General features: G+C 33.4%; 4 protein-coding genes across 4 annotated transcripts; 1 reads left to right on the top strand and 3 right to left on the bottom strand.

Annotated features, from left to right (window-relative positions):
• Nucleotides 1-7,663: 7,663 nt before the first annotated feature.
• Nucleotides 7,664-9,793, top strand: Vps4 (Vacuolar protein sorting 4). The gene is made up of 7 exons (XM_064064578.1): nt 7,664-7,761; nt 7,817-8,089; nt 8,146-8,281; nt 8,336-8,567; nt 8,617-9,098; nt 9,148-9,376; nt 9,429-9,793. The coding sequence occupies exons 2-7, from the start codon at nt 7,954-7,956 to the stop codon at nt 9,528-9,530; spliced, it is 1,317 nt and encodes a 438-aa protein (XP_063920648.1). The 5' UTR covers nt 7,664-7,761; nt 7,817-7,953; the 3' UTR covers nt 9,531-9,793.
• A 321-nt stretch (nt 9,794-10,114) lies between these two features.
• LOC135135511 (pyruvate dehydrogenase [acetyl-transferring]-phosphatase 2, mitochondrial) lies at nt 10,115-27,305 on the bottom strand. The gene is made up of 5 exons (XM_064064577.1): nt 26,884-27,305; nt 17,227-17,365; nt 16,931-17,178; nt 16,659-16,872; nt 10,115-11,302 (listed from the first exon to the last, which is right to left on the bottom strand). The coding sequence occupies exons 1-5, from the start codon at nt 27,106-27,108 to the stop codon at nt 10,608-10,610; spliced, it is 1,521 nt and encodes a 506-aa protein (XP_063920647.1). The 5' UTR covers nt 27,109-27,305; the 3' UTR covers nt 10,115-10,607.
• Nucleotides 20,945-21,829, bottom strand: LOC135135514 (uncharacterized). Its single transcript, XM_064064580.1, has 3 exons — nt 21,719-21,829; nt 21,610-21,667; nt 20,945-21,553 (listed from the first exon to the last, which is right to left on the bottom strand). Exons 1-3 carry the CDS (start codon nt 21,809-21,811, stop codon nt 21,021-21,023), a joined length of 684 nt encoding a protein of 227 aa, XP_063920650.1. The 5' UTR covers nt 21,812-21,829; the 3' UTR covers nt 20,945-21,020.
• LOC135135513 (uncharacterized) lies at nt 25,254-26,506 on the bottom strand. Its single transcript, XM_064064579.1, has 2 exons — nt 26,396-26,506; nt 25,254-26,331 (listed from the first exon to the last, which is right to left on the bottom strand). The coding sequence occupies exons 1-2, from the start codon at nt 26,438-26,440 to the stop codon at nt 25,315-25,317; spliced, it is 1,062 nt and encodes a 353-aa protein (XP_063920649.1). The 5' UTR covers nt 26,441-26,506; the 3' UTR covers nt 25,254-25,314.
• Nucleotides 27,306-27,471: the final 166 nt, after the last annotated feature.

Below are 27,471 nucleotides of genomic sequence, written 5' to 3'. Positions count from 1 at the left end.
CTTATTTTCTAGTAAATGACTTTTCCTGACTGATTCTGGCTGATAATGCAAATGTTCTCCGCAGATATTTATGTGGCGCGAGTTCTCGTGAATTAACGTCAACCTAAAATTTTGATTACATGAAAGAATAAAATAGATATAGTGGCAGAAACTGGATGCAAAGACCCTTGCTTTACAGGATGGAGATCTAAAACAACCAGGAAGAAGTTGATTCTATGAGGGGAGTCAATCACTTGACGGACGAGATGCATAATGACTACGCATTGAAACATAATAACGCGGCCTGCATAAGGACATAACAGTACATGCATTAATTAGATCAGTGGAACTTCAGATACAACCAGTCAGCAGCTGGGTGGAACATTTGAGAGGAAAGCTCGGCAATGCGCTGCTCCTATCAGTTGAAGAAGGTCAGCTTGCTCTTGGTGTTATCTTGCGCTGGCCGGAAGTTGGGTATCGCGATCATACTAGGAATTAGTCGAATCGACCGAAAAACTGAATCAGATTAGATTGATTTTTAGGTACCATTCCGGACACAAAATTTCAAACGACCAGCTTCTGTCATTTTAAAAACCTTCATTGTAAATCACCCTTTATTGTCATTCTGACAAGCATTTGTAAATAAATTTCAAATTTTGGCAACTTGAAATTATTTTGTCAAATTGCCGGCAGCATTTCGTATTGATAAAGGGAGAATTATGTCTTCGCGAAATTGGTATGTCATTTGGACATTGAAAAGGCTACAATTATACTCAATTGTTCGCAAGTGGACAGCGACTGGCAGGAGGGTATTCTATGGAGACTGGGTAAGGTAAGGTCATAGGGTAAGGTTAGGTGTTCATAAAGCCACATTTACAATTTAATGTCAATGTAATGTGAAGTCGTTTGAAATATTTTGTCCGGAACAGTACCTACAATTTTATTCCTTCTTATAGGGGTTTTCGAGCGTGAGAACAGTATGGAAAATTCGAAAAAATCCATTTCTCGTAATTTTGTCACCGGAAATGGCGGGGAGAGTTGATATCGATGGACTTCTAATAATTATGTCGCCGTTCGACCATTCAAATGCTAGAGAATTTGTCCGACTTGTGAACCTTGATCACAAGTGTTGAATTTGAACCCCGGGTCTTCTACGAACTGGTGCAACTACGTATATTAATTGCAATTGAAGTCATTTGATAGGGCCAAGATCTGAATAATAGACGTTTTCCTTACATGCTGATGGATTGCCTTCATTCGTATTTGGGGAAGAAAATCTTAGGCAAACAGACAGGTTCGATGTGACTCGCCACTGATTGGCCACGAATGACTATGCGAGGCTATGGAAAGTAATCGATTGCTTTGATGGTTACGTTAGTTGACGCTAAGTCAGAAATTCGGGTACGGAATTTCCGGTCCACCACAAAATCTAATGGTGCTAAGAGACAAAAACTTAAAACTAAGTACATCAAATCTGATGATTTTGATATGTCCTTCCACGATTCTGAAAAAGATTCAGAAGATTTAGAAGACATTCCTGATTCTTATTCTGAACTCATTATAGAAATAATTGTTGGTAATTTCGTTCTGATCAAGTTGATGCCCAAAATACGAACTTGCAGTAGCAAGTTCGTATTTTGTCGCTAACATTATACATAATATTTAGATAAAAACAATGGGTTTAAGTTGCACTATGCTTCTATTATCGGAACGAATGGGTCTTTATACTGATAAAATGTGATCACTGGATAACATACTGTTTTTTAGGCTTAGCAGAAGGAACTGGAGCTCCCATGCCTTTATACGTCTGTTATTTGTAACTTGTTCCAGTAGACCGAATCTGTTTTTATTTTTTATTATTAAGTTTTGGCAACAATTAATTAGTAACACGGGTGTAGTTGTATCCAACTAGTTGGTGCTATCATGCCATTGGTACTAGATATATTAGAAATAGGCATGACATTATTCTTGTTGGCACCGTCGACATCCGCTTCTCTAGTTGGTATTTAGCTTGCTCGTGTTTTGTACTTTGTTGGTAACTGGTAAGATGGTTGTTGGCACTGCGTTATTAGAAGCTGGTATAGAACTAGTTGTGGGTGTTTTATCAGTGGTTGGTACAACGTCATTTGGTTTGTTATTGTGATTACAATTTCCAAGAATCGTGTGCATTGCTTCTAATTTAAGCTTCAGTTCTTGTTCTCTTTGTTGAAGAATTCGATTTTTTGCTTCATATTTATCTTTGAGTTTTTCCCAAAACGCTTGCTGTGAATCCATGTTTTAATTACCTTATAAATATTAAGTTAATTTTGAAAGCGTGTGATGGATGAAATGATAAAAATTTTGACAAAATTCTTTTGTTTTTTCAGGTGTCTATTATATGTAGTATATTACACGGCTGTTATTAGCCAAGGTTGCAGAGCCAAGCATTCTAGACCGAGCGCAAATTAGAACCCGAGACGCGCAGCGTCGAGGGCTCTGAAGCGCGAGGTCTAGAAGTGGCTTTGCAATCGTGGTTAATATACTATTTTTTTCACTTGTAGAAACCATAAGACAATAAACTGAAAAAATAAACGTTCAATTTTTTGACGCAACATGAATTTGTTTTGACTTCTAATCAAACTTAATCTAAATCTTCAACACAAAGAAAACCGTTTATACGTGTCGCTGAGTTAATCATTTTATCTTCTACCGTCTACCAACTACCATGCGTATACTCAAGTAATGTTTGTAGCACACATTTGTTCATTTTTTAAGAAATAATCTTAGATCATATAATAAATAGATACCAATACTCAAACTGAAAGCTGTGACTAGACATGAAGCTACCTGTTGTCGTTTTCTACGTCAAGAGGAGTACTATAATGCTATCCTTGTGTGATCACCACATCTTCATCTTTGTTATATGCATTTCATCTGTATATGTCTATTTCACTTCCATTCTTGTACCGCACCAGCGCAACAAATCGCTTTTGACAGATGTTTCTTCTAACCTCTCTTTCGAGTTCTTGTACGACAAACAATTTTAGAATTTAGAACAAAGATCCTATTTTAAGTGATGTAATCATAAAGGATCACAATTGCTGCCCAATAATTTACTATTCCTTTCATTATCTACTGTGAATTATTTATAAAATCAAGCTGTGAACATCTTTCGTACGATGTTAGTTCCTTAGATCATATAATAAATAGATACCAATACTCAAACTGAAAGGTGTGACTAGACATGAAGCTATCTGTTGTCGTTTTCTACGTCCAGGGGAGTAGTATAATGCTATCCTTGTGTGATCACCACATCTTCATCTTTGTTATACGCATTTCATCTGTATATGTCTATTTCACTTCCATCCTTGTGCCGCACCAGCGCAACAAGTCGCTTTTGACAGATGTTTCTTCTAACCTCTCTTTCGAGTTGTTGTACAAAAAACAATTTTAGAATCTAGAACAAAGATCCTATTTTAAGTGATGTAGTCATAAAGGATCACAATTGCTGCCCAATAATTTACTATTGCTTTCGTTATCTACTGTGAATTATTTATAAAATCAAGCTGTCAACATCTTTCTTCCGAAGTTAGTTCAGACATACTTCCTTAAATTTAGGCGCGCAAAATTCAAATAGTGATCAGGCAAGGATAGCTTCATTGTAATCCCTCCATGCACGAGAGAGATGTGTGACAGGAGGATGTCGTCACAGGCTGTCCTAGGGAAAGAACACGGCATGGTGGTATCTATTTATTATATGATCTAAGGTTAGTTCAGACATACTTCCTAAAATTTAGGCGCGCAAAATTCAATTAGTGACCAGGCAAGGATAGCTTCATTGTAATCCCTTCATGCACGAGAGAGATGTGTGACAGGAGGATGTCGTCACAGGCTCTGCTAGGGAAAGAACTTGGCATGGTGGTATCTATTTATTATATGATCTAAGGAAATAATCACATCAAATATTGCGTACATAACCTCAATTTTTCTTTTTGAACCGGTGGTCGCAAAAGTTGAATTTGCTACCACTAAATGAGTCGACATTTGCATGCTTGATGGCTGCTAGTGAAAAAAATATCTATTCTTATTATTGCACTCAGAGTCTATAGTACTGAATAATGTTTTTTTTCTAACCCGCTAAAATTTAACTGTCGTACACAACATTTTGTTGAATTACCCTCAGATCTAATCTAAAATTTAAAATAATTATTATAAGCGAAATAGGCAATGATTCGAAGAGAAGTTTATTACATACATTTGTTTTATTAAAACGTAAAATCAGGCAGAAAAAATAGGTCGAAGGTTATTTCGACAGAACTTCCCTCGCCCCTAAAATACAGTCGAACAAATACAGCTTCAAAAAATTATAAAATTTATCGAGATTTATTTTTTTTTGTTTGAGTACCCAGGTGCAGTACTATTAATAACAGTAATGTATCCTCAAATTTTCATTTTATGGGCAATAAAACATGTCGCTTCAACGATTCCACATTGTTTATTAATACAAACATAAGATCAACTTAGAAAAATCTTTTTACAATAAATGTTGAAAATGTTGTTCTTGATTAACAAAACAGGTTTCAGCACGTCGCAGCATGTTTGCACGGATATGTAAAAAAATGCCGGGAGTTCCATAAATTGTAGCGGCTGCCACTTCCAAAAGTTGCTGAAGCTTTGCTGAAGCTCTTCCATAGTTTCTGGACACTGTTGATTTCCCTACTCTAATTCTTTCATCTAACCCCACAGACAAAAAGCACACGGATTGAGATCGGGTGAACGCGGAGACCAAGCTACTGGGCCGTTTCTACCGACCCACTGGTTAGGAAAATGGTTATTCAACCATTCAGTTACTGGCCTAGTAAAATGTGGTGGTGCTCCATCATGCAGATACCACATGCGAACTCGTTCACCTGCTAGAGGCACTTCCACATCAGCGGGCTCCAAAGCTTGCATTTTTTGAACGTGGTATTGTAGGCCTTGTTCTTTTAATGTAGGATGCACTACAAACTGTGAAACTTCAATTTCAGCTGCAAGTCGGCGAGTGCTGATGTCGGGCTTTTCTTCGACGTCTTCCAAAATTTGTTCTTCAGCTTGCGGTATTCTTTCTTTCCTATCACGGTGAGTTTAAGCTTTGAAGGTATGATGATCTCGGAGATGCTGTAGCACTGATGTATACTTTGTCTAACAGTATTATAAGAATTTTATGGAGTCTCAACGTTAATTCGTTTTACAGCCCTGTCGTCAATTCTACTGTAAAGCTAAAAAGTTTGTCAGGGAAAAGCCGATGTTTACTGTATCCGAGTTCGCCCCGCTCTTCGGCTGTACAATAAAATTAACGACAGGGCTGTAAAACGAATTAACGTTGGGAGTCTATAAAATTCTTATATTGTTAGACAAAGTATAAATGTTCACGGTAACGGAATGGCACTATTTGGAAAGCGCTCGATCTACAATTCGCGGGCCAACCTGGCGCTCCCATCAGCCTCACCATAAAGCATTACCATGTCGACATGCTCTGAATTGGAAAAATTTACCATTGCCAAAGACGTTAACCGAACGCCCAACGCAAACTAACTGATACATGACTGGCCTATATCGTGTTTTTGTAAACATTGCATCGCTTTTTTGGTTTTTAATCCTAGTCGTTCTGTGCCATTCATTGAAATTAGTAGGTCCAGTAACATTACCAGTAATAATTTATATTTAATTTCAAATAATTTTTTCTAGACATTAGGAACGTGAACTTTACACAGTGCAATAAATCTTATTGTGAGTTATTCCCCATTTTTTTATTGCACATATTTTGAAATCACACTGTATGTATACGCCGAGAATTGAGACATCAGAATTATTAAACGCTGTTGGTTGTGCATTGGGGAGCGTATAAGATGCATTTTTTATGTCCTACAATTTTAATAATGTATTTTTAATTCAATTTTAATCACAGTGATAAATTCCATTTTATTTTATTGTTTGCTGTAAAGATTCACAAGTTAACATTCTATTGTTTACTTCAGTTTGATGATAGTGTATAAAATTCATGTCTTATATAAGACATATTTCAAGGTAGTGTCATCGGTTTTCTCAGTTTCATTAAATTCTGTTACTTTTCACCCTCTGTTGTTAAAATTCTACTTTCTATTTATTAAAACTTCATTGTGACTCCTAATTTTTCTTGAATTTTCATATTTTTTAAGAAGACGTGTATTATCTGTTATCACGTCATATTTTACAATCTGTCCGAAATTTTGTGTTATTTGTAACAATAAGTAAAAGTGGGCAGGTATTTTTAAATTTGTTAAAAAATATATATATTTTTTGTAAAAATATCTTTTGAAATTTTTATCGAGGTTTCTTTTATTAATACTTACTCATTGTTAAACTAACTAACAGCCTGAAATTATTTTTGTAAAATTGAGTTGTATGCGATTACAGAAGAAATGGAAGAAATATTCCTCCAGTTAAAACTCGAGGGGTAGATATGTTTCAGAACTAATGTGCTTCATCTTGTTTTAACTCAGAGCAAAACATAATTTTTTTAAATCCTTAATAACATAACAAATCGCTTGCCGAAAATTTTTAAAAAGGTTTTATATACAAGTAAACGAAAAAAATTATATGCCTTTAAGTTTTAAACTTGTATCACAAAATTTCTTTAAATAAATTATTATTACATATTGTCATTGAAGTGGAGACTCAAAAAATAAATATATACATCTTTTGATGTACGATATGTGGATTCTACAAAGAGAAAAATAAAAAACAGTTTAGTGTCCATTCTGATGAATTCATCGGTTTTTCTTTTTGCTGTTTTACAAATAGCAGTGATGAACACTAGCAACAAATTTTCGTTGACATAATAACTCATTACACAATATATTAAATAAATTATTTAAATATTACATGCAGATATCTTGCTAAAATGAATAGTAGGTACGTACCTAAGATATAAACACGAATCTGCATGAATTTTTAGTTTAAACAAATAAAAGGCGAATAATGACCATTATTTTATGAGTACAACTACCTGCTAAGTGTTCTCCGACAAATTCGGGTGAATTGGTGTGAGCCATAAATATTTCTTACCATTGTACTACTGCCCGTCTCGTTATTGTGAATAAAATTTTATAAAGTAGAATGAAATTTCCAAAACTATACATACAATAATGGATTCCAAAAATTTACGATGTTGGTGACATGTATATTTTCCCATTTTTTGGAAATAATTAATACTTGTTTATTCAAAAAATGTTTCTGTGGCAGTTGGAGATTAAATTTTGTGTACACCGTTGAACTTTACCGTATTACTACAATTTCAGAGGAAGTTTGTGAGCAGGTTCTGAGATAATCGATAAGATAAATTGGTTGACACATTTTTTGATGAGTCAAAATATTATTGTCATCAGCTGTTCAGACGTTTGCGTATTTTATAGTTGCAGATAATATCTTTCAAGTATACATTTCATTAGTAATTTTGTTCGTTTTTTTTTGGCGAAATGTACTTGTAATATACCGTCGTTTCCAAAAAATTTCGGACAAATGAGATTGGCATGAAAGTCATAGTCCCATTGCTTTTCATTGATCTATAAGAACCTGATTTGCCTATCTTGCCTGAAATTTTTGGAAACGAGTGTATGCACTATGTATTTCAAAAAGTTTAATTTTTGGTTTATTTTTTTAAATAATCGCGCCCTTTTATGGGAATTTCAAAGATGGCGCTCCATGCAATTGGCAGTACACATGTCAAAATGTGTGTCAAAATAATTCGTCGAACTGAGGAACTGAGCCCGTAATGTCAAATAGGTAATTGGTGTGAGTGTTCAAGTTTGTGTTAATCTCTATAAATAATTCGTCACAGATAAATTTCACATGAAATACGAAATTTTGATATATATGTGGCAGACTGTAGTGAAATTATATTTCCTATAATTTCAATATTATCCCGATATCGTGTATTACAAAGAGGTGTATAAGTTGGATACAAAACCCTAAGAAATGGCATCAGGGACAACTTTGCAGAAAGCAATAGAATTAGTAACAAAAGCCACCGAAGAAGATCGTAACAAGAATTATGAAGAAGCACTTCGATTATATGAACATGGGGTAGAATACTTTTTACACGCCATCAAGTGTAAGTTCTTTAGAAGCAATTTTTATGAGTAATCGTGTGACATAAATTTTCTGCAGATGAGGCACAAGGTGAAAAGGCTAAAGAAAGTATCCGAGCCAAATGTTGTCAATATCTTGAACGGGCTGAAAAAATTAAAGAGTCACTTAAAAAGGGAAAGAAAAAACCCATCAAGGATGGAGAAGCTGACTCAAAGTATTCCTTTTGTTGTATTTAGTGATCACATTTTTTGTAAGTTATTATTTACAGAGATGACAAAAAAAGTGACAGTGACAGTGATGGTGATGACCCAGAGAAGAAAAAACTTCAAAATAAATTAGAAGGAGCAATTGTTGTTGAGAAACCCCATGTGAAATGGAATGATGTAGCTGGTCTAGATGCAGCTAAAGAAGCTCTTAAAGAGGCTGTAATTCTACCTATTCGATTCCCTCATCTTTTCAGTGGGAAAAGAGTTCCTTGGAAAGGAATCCTGCTCTTTGGTGTAAGCTCCGAAAGTTATCCTACTTATCCGTTTCATTAAATCCATTTAGCCTCCAGGTACTGGTAAATCATACTTGGCAAAAGCTGTTGCTACTGAAGCAAATAATTCAACGTTTTTCTCTGTATCTTCTTCTGACTTGGTCTCAAAGTGGCTTGGTGAATCTGAAAAACTTGTCAGAAATTTGTTTGAATTGGCACGCCAGCACAAACCCAGCATAATTTTCATTGATGAAATCGACTCTCTTTGTTCATCACGATCTGATAATGAATCAGAATCCGCCCGCAGAATTAAAACAGAATTTCTTGTACAAATGCAAGGTGTAGGTCATGATACGGAGGGTATTTTAGTTTTGGGTGCTACAAATATCCCATGGGTTCTTGATGCCGCTATTAGGAGGCGTTTTGAGAAGCGCATTTATATTCCTTTACCTGAGGAACCAGCTAGAGCCACCATGTTTAAGTTGCATTTAGGTAATACACATACTGAGTTAAATGAAGAAGATGTTAAAGAATTGGCTAAGAAAACAGAAGGGTAAATTTGAGGCATTACCTTTTTGTAAAATTTTGATGGTTGTTTATAGATATTCGGGTGCTGACATTAGCATAGTTGTTCGAGATGCTTTGATGCAGCCTGTACGAAAAGTTCAAACTGCCACTCACTTTAAAAAGGTCCGAGGGCCAAGCCCAAAAGATGCTAATGTTATTATTGATGATCTTCTTACACCTTGTTCACCTGGTGACCCAGGGGCAATTGAAATGACCTGGATGGACGTAGAAGGTGATAAACTAGCTGAACCACCAGTTACAATGGTATGTAAGGTTTATTTTTGGTGTGATGCGCTTTAATGTTACTTTTTTGCAGAATGATATGTTAAGGTCCCTTGCAACATCGAAACCCACAGTTAATGATGAAGATTTGACAAAATTGGAGAAGTTTAAAGAAGATTTTGGACAAGAAGGTTAATTTTGAGATTATTGTGAATGCAAAACTGTTATTTAATACTTACTGCATTATGAACTGTTTTTTAGGAAACATGAATGTTGTCTGGAAAATTTATTCATGTTTCAATGTACCCAATAATTGCTTTTAGTCATTTTCAATATACTTTTAAATGATAAACATATTTTATTTTTTATTTAAATGTGTAAGAATGCCTTATTTCGTTTATATAAATTATATTTGTAACTATGAGCGTTAATAAAATGTGAATACTTATTGCCTAAATATATTTTTGTCTTTGTTATATACATAGCACAAAATCACACTGTAAATAGTCGTGTTAAATAAATAGTTTTAATTCACTTAGGGCAAAAAGGGCTGGTACGAAGATTATGCTTAAATTCTAGATGTAATGTTTACATTTTCTTAAGTATTATTTTTTCACAAATTGTATTTTTTTAAGCTTTGGTTGAAATAAAGACAATATTTCGTGAGTACTTGTGTAATAATCTTCAAATGGGTGGGGCATCTTTTTAAAAAATTTTACCTGTGTATTGCAAAAACAAGAACTAGTGGTGGACTGATGGGCGAAATAATATCTTCAAGAAAAAACAACAGTTACAAATTTATTTGGTTGCGTTCAAGCTTGTGAAACAAATCTTTTACAACGGTTGTAATAAACCACAGAAAAGTCTTATAAAAGTTTCTAAAAACATGGAGCTTCTACAAAATGGTACGTAAAAAGGTCAACTTTCATGGGTAAGCCTATAGCGACGTGGTGACCACAAATTTGATGACGCAATTGCCCACAATTTTATTGTCATTAAATATCGACTGTATTCCTTTATTACTAAAAATAAATAACAGCATATCGCAACTACAGGGTTTCCAACAACAAAAAAAGAAAACGTACAAACCACAGAATCAGTCTAAAAAATCTACTTAATATCTAGCAAGGCATACAAAAATTGACTACCTTTCTAGTAGGTAAGTAAATCTCCACTTCATAAAAATGTGCAGTTTATGGAAGATTAAACTGTCAATCCACAGTTGGATGTTTAAAAATTTTCAAAATTCTGCACTAAATATATGAAACTATGACTACGGAGGACAATGTCTTAAATATTCCGAGTCGAAGTAAACTATAGTTATTGTAATATCGTCTCTAAAAACCCTAACTACTTCATCAGGTAGACTCAACATCTCAGACAGTTCACTATGGTCAATTCCATACTCAGTTCCACCCAAAGCGTTCCTAATGAGATGTGTAGCTGCATTCGAATCTTTTGGTTTAGTTTTTAGGCCTTCTTTTCTCTGAAGCAACAATTCGTTAATTTCACTCAGAGACATATTTCTTCGCGGCAGTTTTAAAGGACTGAGGGTTAATTTACCGCTCATGTGTTCACCAACAAGTCGAACAACTTCTAAAGGTGATATGATGTCCCAGAGTCCATCTGAGGCAATGACTAGAAATTTATCACGAGGCGTTAGACGATGGTGAATCACTTCTGGTATAGCTGTTAAATATGGGGGAGTATGATAGTTCGGTGGGACTGCATTTTCACTGAAATATTTGGCCACAAGTGAATACATTATTTCTTTACTCCACTTGTAACAAAAATCGCCCATTGCTCTGAACGGTGCCAGTTGTCCTAGGAGTCGGCCCACTCTAATTACAGTGCTGCTTTCATTGTATGGATGTTCTTTGATGATGCGTTCAACCTCTGTTTTGTTGTAATAATTGTGCTCTTGAGTTAATTTGTTTGCTATCCATGCGTTTGTATCCGACAGGGTTCCTGGAAATAGATTGGTATGGAATGGATTAAGCAGTCACTTACTGACAGTGATTGGCACAAATACTATTAAAAAGTAATGCATTATTCAGCAACAATAGTAATTGATTACAAATTACTTTTTTAAAAAAGGAATTCATTACAATTACTCATTACTTTTAAAAAGTAATGCATTACTTTAACAATTACTTTTTGCATTTTGAAAAATTTGATGAAGACACAATTTTAGATATTTGTTGTACCTATGGGTCCAAAGGGTCAAGAAAAAACATGTTACAATAAAAAAGGGGCTAGATAGAATTCTTGTGGGGCTACATGTTACATATTTTACCAAAAATTGAAGAGCCGATTCTTTTGTGCCTAATTTCATGCTACTCTGGCTACAAATAAAAGTTCGATGCCAACTGCAACAACTTTTAAACAAAAATTTGCATCGGTGGGGGATTTCAAAATATCTTATTGGCTACGTGTAAATGTATCGTAAATATTAGTCCACCGATAATTACCTCCAGACGCAAATCTTTTAATCTTTAATAAAAAGGATGTTCCTAACAGTGCCGAAACGAAAGAATATTTAGGTATAGTCGAACTTTGCGTTAGGCGCCCCTCCTCGACACATAAAAATGCAATTTTACAGTTTTATTTATATTTTTTAATAAGTACGCAAAACAGATACTATGATCAAATATAAAAAAAGAAAAAAAATCGAGTTTATACATATAGGTATATATGTAATATGTATAAATATTATATAAGTTCAAAATAAAATCAACATTAAAAAACCTGTCGCACCGGTTACATGTTTCTGAGTTTCCGTTCAAAATAAAAAAAGATTAATATGACATAATTCTTGGTATAGTTTTGGAAATTTCATTCTACCCTATAAAATTTTATTGACGATAATGAGACGGACAGTACTACAATGGTAAGAAATATTTATAGCTCACACCAATTCACTCGAATTTATTTAGAACATTTGCCAGGTAGTTGTACTCATAAAATAATGGTCATTTCTGCTCATAAGTAAAGATGGTCCCTCCCGGACCTGGATTATTCTGGTTTCTAACATCTGGGAATTATCGGCACGCGACAACTTAAGTTGTAAATATCTTTTGCTATTGTACTACTGTCCATCTCGTTATTGCCAATCAAATTTTATAGGGTACAATGAAATTTCCAAAACTATAGAACATAATTTTTGGACGAATTTGGCGCCCCTTGTCGTTGGCGCCCCTAGGCAAGGGCCTACTCGGCCTATAGCTGGTTTCGGCACTGGTTCCTAAATAGTTAGAAGGGGGCTACAAGATAATGTAAACTTAAAAGTCTGTCTTTAATTGTCTCTTACTTGGCGTTGTGACTTACAGATTAAATTTAGAAAACCTTAGAGGGCGGACACTCTCATAAAATTTTATTGTCGGATCGGGGATTTAAAAGGACGGGCTCTATCTGTTACTTGTTATAGATTTGAGTGGACTAGAAAAATGGCTAAAGCTTGTTTGACCACAAATTTTAAATATTCTGCCCCTGTTTACTCAATTAGTTATTAAGATATTTTATTTCTGTAACACGCAAAGAATTTTTTAATACAGTTTATACTAATGTACCTTTTTGAAAATTTAAAATTGATCCATAAATACGAAGACCAGATAATCTCTTACTCATCATAATTTTAATGCATTGTAGTTTTTCTTGACAACAAAATTTGAAAAACGGAAAAGCAGTCGGGGTAGGGGTTTCTACGCTCATTTCAACGGTGTAAAAACTTAGGCAGAAGTGTATATGTATTTCCCTATGCTGGAATATGATTTAGCTCGCCTTTAAAATGATGAAGAGCATATTATGGTTACCTGGTTTCTTAACAAATTCTGTGTTAAACTCGTTTTAGATTTTAACTCACTACAGGGTTAATCTTCTCTTTGTGGGGACGAACCAGGTATAATAATTCCAGGTAAACGATTCGAAGAGAAAAACAAAACAATATTTTTGAGTAAGTATTTGCAAAAAGTACACAAACTTCATTTGACATACACCTGCCAAAACTTTTATGACTTAAGCGGCTTAAGTCAAAGCACCCTTATAAGTCAAACTGGCTATTGTAAGCTTTATGGACCCGAACCGCAAGATTATTACTGTCCATTGTTGGCATAATGTAGCTGTGAACTGAGTTAAGTCATACAATACCCATTTTGACTTATAAGGGTGGTTTGGCTTAAGCCGCTTAAGTCATAAAAGTTTTAACAGGTGTATGTCAAATGAGGTTACTTTAACTGTAAATGTGACTGAGTTACTTAAAAAAGTAATTCGTTACAATTACTCATTACTTGAAAAGGAATTGAATTACTTCTAACTACTGCTTACTAACTATTAAATTTAAACAAAAATTTACATTTTCCTTGGAAATAAAAACGTTATTCTACGTATGGGTGATAGATTACAGCAAAAATTGTCTAAAGTATTAAGATTCCCTCGTTCATGAAGCCTAATCAAACAAGTCTACTCGCTTTGACAAACTATAGAATGTGATTTTGGAAATTCAATCTTTTTATGATAACCCCTACATACTAAAATATTACTGAATTATTAAAGTACAGGTAAATGAGTATAACATGCTATAAATTGTGCGTTTTAGGTGCGACGTTCTTAAGAAAATTTTGTGATGACTAATTTTTTAGGAGGTCCCTACTGTATAGTAAACTATTTCATTAGTTTTTATGAGACATCTTCTATAAACCAATGTAAAAAATGGAAAGGATAGAAGGAATTGCATGCATAGAAGCTTGCTATTTTGTACATTTCACGTGAAATTTATTTCGGAAAATTTTAAAGTAATGTGATCAAATTTTTGGTAGGGAATAACTTAATAGCGACTTAACTAAATTCTACGATAACGTTAAGGCATGTGTAAAAGGTGTTTACTCTATAACAACATGCGGCAGTTTTATAATGAACACAAATTCAAATACTTAAAACATGAATTTTTATTGTTTTAATAAATGAGATTTTATAATTTTTTGTACAAATAATCTTCCAATATCACCATACATTCTGCGATGTAGTTTCTTATTATATGTTATTGTTACGAAATAAACTCATACGCCGCCCCGCTACGACGCCTATAGGTTTTCTAGTATGTGCGGCGATGACGGCGTTCGATAAAGAAAAGCTTGGAGGCGGAAGTCGCGTTAAAATACTCTCTTAGCTTACGCAAGGGAAGTAAAAAGAAGGTATATTAAATACTTCATTTACGACAGTGTTAATTCAAATTAAACTGAAATTTAAATCAAGGTAATTAACGTTCGGCTAGCTACACTTACAAATCTAAATTTTTACTAGTATATTGAATACAATCCTAATCAACAATAAAATATTTATGTTTCAATGGCTACATAAAGAAGACAATTTTAGCTCGATGGTTACTTCAGAAACTATAGAATTTCATCTATTTAAAAAACAACACAAGAAGCTACGATATTTACCACATTCTACAAATGCGAAACTACCACGTTTAAATTATTTCAGTGTTTGTTTGTTTGTTACTAAACTTTTGCAGAGATGGTTTATGCAATAATCTGCACTTTGTTTATTTCCAGTTCCTCGTTGTTTTGACTAGCCATAAACTGTGTTTTTCAAACGGAAATTATAGCTTGGAACGTAATTAAATAGTCGTTTTCGAAAAAGAACTAATTTGCGAATAAAATTAACATCCTTATGTTGTTTTCTTTGTACGCAACTTAAGAGTTCGTTATTATAATAAAGTGATAAATGATTATCAACTTCAGCAAAATTATGATGCCTATAAAGATGTATTTGGTTTAATAAAATTCACTGTGTAGAATATTCTATTTAGAGTAATTTTAAATTAAAATTATCCCATCTAGCGTCACCAAAAAAGACTGTGCTGCAGTTGTAGTGTGTTGTAAGAAGAGATAGAATGTTCTTTCTACAGAATTTACTTGCTTAGAGAATTTTGTGGCTAAAGCCTTTGTCTAAAAAGGCTAGGATTTGTTCGCCATTAATTTTTTTTAATTGTTATTAACTTTTTAAATTTTCTTTCCTTTAATGAACATTTTATTCATCTTTTCGATTAAACTATTGTTTTAATAGCGAGATTTAACATTTAGCATTTTATTAATAGAAATTGGAAAAAACATCTTTATCTTTAGCTGTAAAATTTGAACAATAGTAATTATAAATTACATTTTTTTGTGATTTCGCTCGTCTTTTTAAGGGGATTTAATTATATTCCTGCCGCTGCTTAAAATGATATATTTTAAATTATTATTATTTATACTAGGAAGTGAACTGTTAACAGTGAGTTTTATTACAGCTTTATATACTCTCTCGATGTTTGAAACTTCAATAGAAATGTAAATTTTGTCACTAATTGACTTATTAATTACTTACTTACTTTTTTAGTTCTTAACAATTTAGATATTAAACGAATTTTGAAATTACATACTCGAATTAAAGAAAAGTGTAGCGATCAAATAAAATGTAGAATAAATTGCTTGATACAAGGACGCTATCTAGTTCACATAGTATGTACTACTTCTCTGTTCGCTGTCAGTCAACGTCGATTTTGTACTTTGTGGTTATAGTACAAAATCTATTTCAATTGTATTTCAGTTTGCTTCTACGATTTGCAATAAAGTCTTTGAATTGAGCGAAAAAGTGAAGTACATCAAAAACATGAAAAACTTTTCAGGTGGTCGATGTTGTCATTTTTCTTTGTTTATTGCTGTCCAGCTTCGCTCTGATTTTTTTAGAAACTGTTACTGCTTTTGGGCTTCTTGTTATAATTGAGAAAGTCGATGCCAATCTGCGTTTCTAATGTTACGGTTATTACATGTAATCAAAAATACTTACGTTGCGTTAATTTCAAGGTATGGCCCTGACACATTTTCCACAAGTCTTTAGCAAAAAGCACAAAATTTGCATGCCAGAATCGAATTATTGATCTGTTGTAATACGTTTACGCCAGAAATAGATTCTAAAATTAAATACGAATAAATACTAGGGATCAACGTTGACGAACTGAAAAGCTGCGTTTGCAAAATAATTTCACTTTCTCGTATAACAAAACTGTACAGCGAGCACCTCATTGCGAAGGCAAAACCGACATTTGCTGGCACCGAATCTACAAGTATAAATGTTATATGAACGCAACCGAAGACAGCTGATTCTATTTGAAGTAATTGTTTCATGACAGCAAGACTTATCTCTAGTGATTGAGGCACAATCTTTTGAAAGACGAAAAAAAGTCAGAAAATATATACACTACCATCCACGGAAATATGAAATTTCGTTAAATTCATTAATCAACATTATTTCTCTATTTGTAGGTATTATATTACCTTACCAAGAACAGCACAACAGTCTCCAACATTTGCGATATGTAGATGAGCCCCATCAATGTGAGCGACGCACGCTACAGCCCCAGACATGGCAACTGAAAGAGTTTTCATGTTCACTTTACCATTTTTTGGTAACGCTTCTCTCGATAGGTCGTCATCCAACCTTAAAAAAGCTTTTTCTAATGCCCTTCTCATCTCGAATCCTTGCTTCTGTCCTACCTATACATTATAAATAAATTTTAAGCAACATAATTATCATCACGGATGTACTGCTCACCTCTACTAAATCTTTGAGAAACTCAAAGAAATTATGTTTGTAAATGTCTCTCACATCATCAATTAGTTGTACTTTGTCGTTGTATGATTGAACTAGTTGTAATGGGCTTGGTGTAGATAGGGAAGTTACATATTCCTTCAAATGATCATGTGGGAGCAGACAAGCTGTAATATAGTGAAACAGTCTTTTGGCTAAAACTTGAGCACAAGCACCTCCTCCGTGACCATCAAATACACCGACTAATAGACCTACAAAAGCAGCATAAACAGGAGCACAAATACGAGGAAAATGATCACCGCTTGTAATTAAACAGGAAGCTTCTGCACGAGTATCTTCGATAGGGTTATTTGAAGCCAGCTGATTAGAATCGTAAGATTTGACGGAACCGCTTGAAAATTCATGAGTATATTCGTTTGCACGTAAAATGTGATCCACCTAAAAAATTAGGAAAAAATTACGAACGTAATTTAAATTATTATAGGGCATAAACATTTATTGTTTGCATATAAAATTCCCTCAACACCAAAATTTCCTTAACGTACAAATATCGTACTAACAATATACTACGTACACATTAAAAATATATTGAAAATCAAGAGCTTCAAGTTGATTCTGCCCAAATTGAAGTTATTTTTTATAGTTATATTTTACTACGCTGATCTAACTCCAATATACTTATGATTTACTGACTTAGAATTTTTGTTATTAAATATGATTTTAAAACGTATCTTTTTTATATATATAATATTTCAAGAGTTATATTTTTCAAATTCATAATTCATAGATAATAACTACAAAGAGGTAAAAAACCACTGCGTGTAAATATTACAAAAAACTCCAAAATAGAACAGAACAAATAAAGATTCTCCGTACTGGAACGCTTAATTCATCACTACGTTGATGCTTATTGTTAAGTTTTTAAATTATTTTGGAATTAAAATAATTATCTAACAACCGTACAATATTAAACTGAGCAAATATTTTAATCTTTCGAAAATAACCAGGAACAAAAAAGAGATAAAAGTTTTCGTAGAAACCACATTCGACTATTTAAACATGATAATGTTAATTATTCGGAGAACACATCAGGGTACTATTATTTACTTATTAATTTTTTCAGTGTAACAAATCCGCATTGCCATCAAGAGAATGACAAATTTTATTAACATAATAATGAATTAATCAAGTACTCACAAACTGAAAACTAATAATATGACGCTAAACGTTACTACTTGGTTGATTTTAGCTTTTCAGTTAAAAGTGGTTCACTGTGACCAAAGAAGTAAAAAAAGATCAATGTGTAAAGAAGTGGACAGGGACAATAAAAACTAAATAGAGAAGTAGTCTTTTTAAATACTTCACATGTGTTCATGCATTTCACAGTGAGAGATATTAAAAAATGACAATACACGTTTGTGTAAGAGAACCAACTTTTGCGCTACCCATGGTCTTAATTTAGTGTGAAAACATCCGTAATATAGTTGTTTCCTAATAGTATTGCTACCCTAGTTAGACACGATTGAAAACTTATAGTAATTTTTTGTTAACTGTGCAGCTAATTGGGAATATAAATAAGAAGTATCACATCAAAACAAGGAACAGAAATATGAAACAATAAGTAGCAAAATTTAAATATTTGGAAACTATAGTTAACAGTCAAGGAACTGTGGTCGACGAAATAAATGACAGAATAGACAATTTATTTAATTGCATAAAAGCACAATTCTTCGTTATGAAAGAAATTCCAACACGTATGAGCAGAAGCGATAATAAAATTGTAAAACCAACCTTGACATTTGGAAGTGAAATGCAGAGACAACGACAGAGATAGAAGGAAATCCTAGATGTGATAAAATTAGATTTAAAACATTTAGGAACATGTTAAAAATATCTTGAGGAGAGATTACAATTCAACAAAGCCAATTACGCTGGTTGGTGCACATCCAAAAAATGAAAGATAGTAAACCGGTGAAACAGGTGTACGATGTAAAAGAACTGGGGAAAGAATAAAACAGAGGTCCCGACAAACTTATGGAGAAAAAATACGAAAAACAGTTGGATGATCAGCTCGAAGTTGGTACAGGACAGGAAGGAATGGAAGAAAATATGAAGAAGAACATAATAAAAGTCATTGGTGTGACACCGAAAAAAATAAAAGTCTCCTAACATTCTCTCAAATGATGAAAGTGTCACATATTTGACTGAAGACAGAAAACTAATGGAAAATTTTTATTTATACTTAAAGTTTATGAACACCAATCTGACATTTGCTACAGCTAACTTGGTGCTGTTATGATATTTTTGCAGTAGAAGTCCGTTTGGGTAGCCGTGTTAGGAAGTTCGTGAGGCGAGGCCGTAGGCTAGATTTCAAATTTATTAACTAAAATTTTTAATTATTTTATTATATCTTATAAAATGATTAAAATTGTATCGCAAATTTCTGCAATACGTTTCTTACATGTCACCACGTTCAGGACATTATAATTATTATTACGCAACGCGTTGTTAAAAAGTGTGATAAAATAAAATGATTCAATAATTATTATCAGTACTCTTGGGTATTTAATTAAGATAATCGATAAAACAAAGCGATTTTTGGGAAAGCGTTTTGAATCGATAAATAATAAATGGTTATTAAAAGTTACCGAAAACTCCAAAATAATCTTTTGAGTAGTTTTGGAACCCCTTTGTAAATGATTTGTCTAATAAGAAAATTGACAGGCAGATTATGGTGTCCAAATTTAGAAATTTAAATTTTGTGCTACAAGAAAAAAATCATGCAAAAATGCAAGCAATCACATGTTTTGGTGCGTTTGGGGGAATAACGAAAAAAAAATTACCCTTTGGTTGGTGATTATAGGGAGTTTTGTAAGACAAGGTAGGTAGAGTGTTTGAACAAAAATTAATCGCATTCGATGCCACTCTTCCTTCTCAACGAGTATAATTAGTGTGACACTAGTTAATTAGCGATTTTCTAACGTGAAATGTTGTGAAATCAGCGAATGCGTCAACACGTGATATTTTTGCTCTATTGTTTGTAAATTCGCAGTTCACATTAAGATTTTTATTTGTTCGTGTAATACCACTTAACTACAAGAATGGAAATGTTCCCGTAAAACACATGGCAGGAAATTCATTTACTCAGGTTCAACTTACTTTAATAACTTAGGTATCTCTAAATTCTGGACGTTTTTATTAAGTTACGAGTATTACATTATTATCATAACATCTCACTCGAGATTTATAATAATTCGAAAATTATCACCAGTTAAATTAATATCATCGTGGAACCCAAAACGGGACGCCCTTAATATTTTCTTACGGGTTTAATAATTTTTTTCAGCTTAAACTTGATAATTTGTCTCGAAGTACGCTGAGAGTTTCCCAAAACCACCTTATTTTGATTCTGATCGTATTACATATCTGCCTACTCTGTTTATTTCATACGTGCTTTGTTTTGTGTAAATTGAGAATTCATTCGGCCCACGATGTAATTTTTGTGAACTCATTTTGATTAAACAGATGTAAGTCTCATGAATGTAGGTGTTAATCGCACGTCGCGTGATGGAAGCTATGATTAGTGCAAACAGACCTTCACGGGGAAGCGTCCATCGTAGTGGACGCTATGTATTCTTACGCTGCGCAATTTGTTTCCACTCAGCTTGGTCCTTTCTTGCTCGACTGTTCATATTTAAATTTACCGCTAAATCATCATAATTTGTATATTACCATCCAGTTACTTTAATGACGATTTCTCTTTTTTCCTTGTGTGTTTAAATTTATTTATTACACGTGTGGTTCATGAATCCATCTTGATTTTTTACTTTTTTGATACTACACATGTATTTTTGATTTCACTTATAATAAGGGTTATCATAAAAAAATAAAATTCGCAAAATCAAGTTAATAATTTTTCAAAAAAGCTAGATATGTTATCCTGTACTTCAGGGGCGAGGGAGGTTCTGTCCAAATAACCTTAGACCAATTTTTTGGAACAACAAAGAAACAAATGGCTTTTTAAAACACGAACATTGGTAAACTTTATTTGGGACTTATTACATTGCAGCATTTTACCTACGTATAACATCATTTAGAAAGGAAATACCGTATCAATAATCCAAAACAACAATGACTGCACAGGTGCTAAAACAATAGCTCCTACAGTAGGGGCAAGTTGAGTCAAAACATTTGCCACTATAGTTTTTAGAAAACTACCGAAAGGACCAAAAATAAGTCCTAATACATCCCCAAGCAATGCAACTAAATTACCAAGTGGACTAAGAATGGAGCTTACTAGGTTTCCAACAAACACCACTACATTCCCTATTGGTGCTAAGACATTACCTAATACATCACCAACAACTGAAACAATGCCGCCAGCTGACGGACCCAAAATACTTTCCACTAGATCTCCGGCTCCGCCCACCACATTTCCAATTCCACCGATTATAGCATCTAAGAAACGCGGATTGAGGTCTGTATGGTTTTCAGAACGTTTTTTCCTATTTAGTACATTGATGAGGCTTAATTCGTCTAGATTTAAAACAACGTCAAAAGGTGCAGAATTTATATCAACCCATGGCTCAACTTTACCGCCGCGTGGTTCTATATCATTGTTTACCTCTAAAATGTTATTTTTGGAAGTTTTTAAGGTTTAAAGTATAAGTTTAAAATATTACCGCTTATATCAGAATTTGGCACTAATGGGTTTGCGTCTACCAATGTCCACTGGCAAATCTAAAAAAAGGGTTGCATAGACGAGCGGTATTTTCGGTAAAGAGTACTTACTAAAGCAATGTAAATTATGGTTAACAAACGACAGAGACCCATATCGACGCGGCAACCAAAAAACTGTGCAGCTCGACTTGATTTTAAATTCATATACTTTTATCTGAATAATAATAACAGGTGTTACGGGTTTAAATGATAAAAAACCATAAATTTACGCATTATGTATTATGTTGATTTTGACGTTTTTCAGGCTAAATTAAGTTGTAAACGTGGGTGAACTTTAACCAGATATTTTGTTTCAGTGTAACATAAATCATTTTAATCCTGTGTTTAACAGTGATTGTTATAGCTGCTTATCTGATGAAGTGTGTTAAGCGGAACTTTAAAAGTGCGTAGAATGTCTGGTAGTTCTCCACACCCGGCACCTCCACCATTTTGAATTTTTACATTTAATAAAATCATGACATTAATCTACACAATGCTTCACTTAGAGTTGGTAGCGTAGGAAATTCATTTTATTTTATGGAGCAATTCGCGGTGGTGTTGTTAGTTATCGAAAATATACCGATTTCTGAAGAAGTTGATATAAGATCTTATACAATTTATCATAATTATATATATAAAAATTTCATGTTAAATCGCATTATTAAATTTTCATACATTTAGAATTACGTTTTGTGGTTCTTCACATCGTAGTCATTTTAAAAACTATTAAAAATTTTGTCTTGGTTTTTTAACAGTAATCGAAGCAAATAGTACTAATTCTAACAATGTATCCTTTATTCTATTAAAACCTTTAAGTTTCATCAAACAAAAAAATTCCTTGTTATCTGTGCAAAAGGTGGATTGAAATTTTCCACGTGCGACTTTTTTTTTATTATTGGAGTAAAAATTTTTAAACTTGAACAGTGTCTCCAATGTAAACTAAATAAGCCGCATTTAGGTATTATTTGAGGTTTGATCTTCAAAAATACTGAACTGGAAGACACGATTTGTTTTTGATTATCTTCATTTTTCAAAATTAATTTCAGTGTATTAATTACAACTTTGTCCTAAATCAATTTCACAATCCTTAGTACATATCATACATACAATAGTATATTAAAGAACGAGTTTCATAAGGCAAATATTGAGGCACGAATCCAAGTTTATAGAACGAGCGGCGAACCCGCGAGTTATATAAAGGATGAGTCCCACAATGGCCTTATGAACGAGTAATTTATACTATTTTTTCTACCGCGCACGTTTTTTCGCAAAATTTAATTGAAATTTACCTTTTTTTAAATCTGGGAATTTTGTCGAGGTTAGTGATGGGTTGGTCTGACACTAACCACGAAATATTTGAGGTTCGAATTTTCACAACAATAAAATACAAAATTCGAATCAATTCGAGTTTTTGTAAGTTAAAATTGGTTAAAATGTCTTGTGAAGAAGTTAGTGACGGCCTTACGCCTCCGGAAATACGGGAAATTTTAATTTGAAATTTGCCACTGACATTCACCTGACATTTCTCGTCATGGCTATCAATCTTACCGATCTAAATTACACCAGATCTATTAAAGAACGCATTTCCGCTATTAACGAACTGCTGTGACATCATTTGCGTGCTTTAATAGCTCTATTAGAAAACTGAAAAACGTGTACAGTTCCATTGTTAATCGATTTACAACAAAATTTTAATAAATAAAAACTGCATTACAACAACACAACTGAGGAAGCCGATACATGAATTTTCACATTTTTTTCTTTAATTTTTCCCGTTTCCATCCGTTTCTCTGTTGTCTTTTGTGAAATTTTGTATTATATCAGGTATATTATGCAGATAGTAAAACGTTAACCAAAATTTGTCTAATCATCTGCATGAACAATTTTATGACGTCGGCTCAAAATTTTGCGCAATAAAGGATTTTTTTTTGTAGATTTGGTCGCATCGACAGCTAGGTCATTAGCAACCTTACATGGTGGTAAAAGACTTAGACTTAGCTATAAAAACATTATAGATGCACTCAAACACGTGGATCTCTTTAAGAAACAAAAGGGTGTTGACTAAGTTCGAGATGGTACTTCCTAGAGCTGCGGCGAGGTTGGGTGATACTTGGAAATGGTTGCGTTGGGTTTGCCAGTGGGGACAAATTTTATAAAATAAAATACTCCTGTACTTGTGGGTTATGAACCCACCTTAATTTTGTTTATTTTATTTTTTAATTCTTCCAATGCTTTAGATACATAATACGAAGTTCAACAAGCGGATCTTGTAGAGTAGGTAATCGAATGCCTGCTTGGCATTTAGAAGTCGATCCTCGCGCGTTTACAATTCTCTTTTTTTATCAAATCAAGAACGGTTCACTCCTTTTTCACAAAAATGTACGAATACAGCTATGTCAGGTCTGCTTATATTTAATAATAATAAAATAATTATCGTAACAACAGCTACCCACCCAAAAATTATACATATAGACCGTTTTTCTCCATTGTGGCTTAATTAATTAATTAGACCTCTCCTCTTTTGAGGAAACAAAATCAATCAAATTTATTAAATTTTTTTAACACAAACGCATATTTTGATGCCGGTTATCTGTACGTGCTTCAAAAACAGGAAACATTATGCTTTATAATTATGTAAAACGTTAAAAAAGATTAACGTTGTTTTCCCTAAGCTCTGATAATGGTACTAGTGGGTACCGAAACTTGTCAGTCAACTTTTTAATAAAAATTTATTGTTTAAGTGGCGTCGACCTAATTTGATCCACCGTTTCCATTTAACATACTTTTATACGTGTGGTTTCTGAACACGCCTTTAATTTTTACCCCAAATATGCAGAATTTTTTAGTTTTTATATTAGCAATGTGTACGAACGCCATACTACAAATATAAACGAAGGACTCTTGGCTTTATACATTCTGAACGCCGTACTTTATAACGACGACGTAGTTTTAAGTGTAATTTTAGTTTTTATTGTATGTTTGTAAAATTGGAATTTCTGAGGAACGTATTTTTAATTCAGAATTACCTATGCAGGGCCACTCAAACATATTCAGGAAGTAATTTATTTTGATTTTAACAAGAACGGTTCACTCCATTTGCCCGAAATTTTGAGAATACAGTACTGCTATTATTAAGTACTACATTACACCTAGTAAATAATGCATCTGTCTTGCTAAAATGTTGATGACGTCATCACAATACTTTGTTATGGAAAAACTCACTTGAAATATATGCATAGCATGCTTATTTACCTGTACTTTAACAGTCCATATATATTTTATTTTAACTTATAGAGGTTGTTAAAAAAAATAAAATTTTATAAGTTTTTGAGGAAGCTAGATTTGTTGGGCGAGGAAAGTCCTGTCTAATACTTTAGACGAATTTTTTAATCTATCTAATTTTGAATTACATATGCTGTAATTCTAGGAACTTGACACTTTTATTAATCTAATTAATGTATATCATTACTTGGCTTTTGTACCCGTAATGATAGTCATTTTCGGGTAAGTGGGTAACAATAATATATTAACATAAGAATAATTGATCATTAGCATTGTTGTGAATACTACAGTTTCAATGAAAAGAAGGTCCAAGGAAAAGTATTGGTGAATGCGATATATTTATTAAAAGATTCCTTTTCTTATAACATTCCTAATGATATCAAAAATTACGCTTGATTTGCTGGTATTAACAAATCAATTATAGCATTTATGACATTCGTAATAGGCGTAAGAAGAGTATCCCCTAGTATAGGTTGCAGTAGCCCTCCAAGTCCCGCTACAAGACTTTTTAGAAGATTGTTCACTGGGGTCAGAATGTTAGCTAAAAACGCAATAACTGGACCGACAATTCCGTCCAAGAGTCCCCCTCCATTGGTAACGCCATTGACAACGTCCCCAATACCATTTGTTATGTCACCAATAAGATCTCGCTTCCTCCTTGCTTCAGCGGCAGTGGACGAACTTGTTGCAGCTGGAGTTAAAGTTTGCTGAATACTTGTTATCACTTGAATTAACCCTTTAACTACGAAATTCAGAAGTCCTGATAAGAAATCCAGAATAGGATCACCAGATCCCGTTACGATTAAAAGACCATTTAAAATTTCCTTAACGTTGTCTAGCACTCCATTGATGATAGGCCCTAGCTGAGTCTGAAGGATACTAAACACCAAATCAGATACAATTTGACCAAGATCAAATGTTTTCGCGTCTAAACTTCTCTTCCTTCTATCTACGCTCAAAGATTGCTGAGCGACATCTATAGGAATTGCACTTAGTTCAACAACTGCGTTAAACTGATCTGCTCCTGCGCTGATCTGTTGATCAATGCTGCTCTGTAAGGCTGCGGCTAATTCAGGCGCATTTGATAGTTTCTTTTGTACTGAAGCTTGAACGGCACTTTTCAAAAGCCCCCCTAAAGCAGCAGAATTTATAGTTACTGCCTCTCCGTTAATATTTAAAACGTTTGCATTGAGCTCTGAATTAATACCGCTAACTGCTTGATCCAAATTTCCATCGGCGGCGTTAATAATATCTTGAATTCTGTCGGCTGAAGTTCCTTGATTTTGTAAAACAGCATTCAAAATGCCGTTCTTTACGTTCGGGTTGTTCAATAATGCATTTATATTGTTTACATCAACAGGTTTTTCTAAGCCTCTACATGTTGAAGGGTCAGCACTCCAGAGCTACGGTATTTTAATAGGAGTATTAATTATTAGTTTATACGAAAATAAAAGTGTATCTACTTACAGTAAGTGCTACAAGGAGTATGATATTATGATGTTTCAGAGCCATTTCGTTCGACAATGAGGAACAAAGCAGCTCATAATTTTGTTTTATACATGCATACCTTCTACTTAATCTTCAACAATGACAGTGGAAAATTAAAAGGTTTATTAATTCGCAAAATAAGATGATAAATAACAAATTTACGTACTTACCTGAGAAGTGTAAAAGGCTTTAGCCATTGTCATTTTTTAAGACTTAACTTCAATACACCTTTGCACATGTTGACTCTAGGATTAGTGATCACTAAATATTTGCACAAGTACATCCGACATTATTTAATTTTAAGTAAAGAAAATGATAAACGTAATAAATTACGTTTTGCAGATTCAAAAGAAAGAATTATATAGGTATGAACACAAGTATTATTATTTCCGAGCATTACATAAAATGTATGTAAAATAAATACTATTTGATTATTTGGATTAACTTATTAAATAATTTAAAGTTACCTCTTGTGGTGTGAGTTTTGCCAAAGTTGTCCTGGTCTCCCTCGACGAATGGAATCTTTTAAAATCATATAACCTAACTTTGGGTATATTATTCGGAGGCACTGTTTTTTTATCAACATAATTTTTAAAGTTCAAAGGTGTATTTCCCGTGGAATAGCTAAATTTTTTAGATAATGTTACGCTTTTACCGGTTTTAATTAATTGTGTACGGCAAGCTACTACCATTTTTGGAAAGTAGTCAAACCTCTTCACTTCAGATAAAATTGTCGACGATATACTTCGAACAGTTATTTGTTAGTAATAGCTGATTTCAATTTATCACTCATAACTCACATTTTTGCTAGAATAATTCTATTTTTGTATTTTATTCGTATGACATTTATCACAACTTTTGAAGGTTATGTTATGACACACAGTGGTTATGTTTTCCACGATTTATTTTAGGAGCTGTCTAAAGCTTGCTTTACGCCATGTCGTTGTATAATCCGTAACTGTAACATAACGTACGTTAATCTTGTGTCAAGTCACATTTATTCATTCAAGCAAAGAATTTCGGTGAATTCTTCAACTTTCATTTTTTGTTATCAT

This window comes from Zophobas morio, unplaced genomic scaffold (assembly GCF_036711695.1).
Source record: "Zophobas morio isolate AGI-343-1 ecotype UQ-CSIRO unplaced genomic scaffold, CSIRO_AGI_Zmor_V1 ptg000024l, whole genome shotgun sequence".
NCBI lineage: Eukaryota > Metazoa > Arthropoda > Insecta > Coleoptera > Tenebrionidae > Zophobas > Zophobas morio.
Note: the sequence above shows the minus strand (reverse complement) of the source record. Positions and strands in the feature narration are given on the sequence as shown.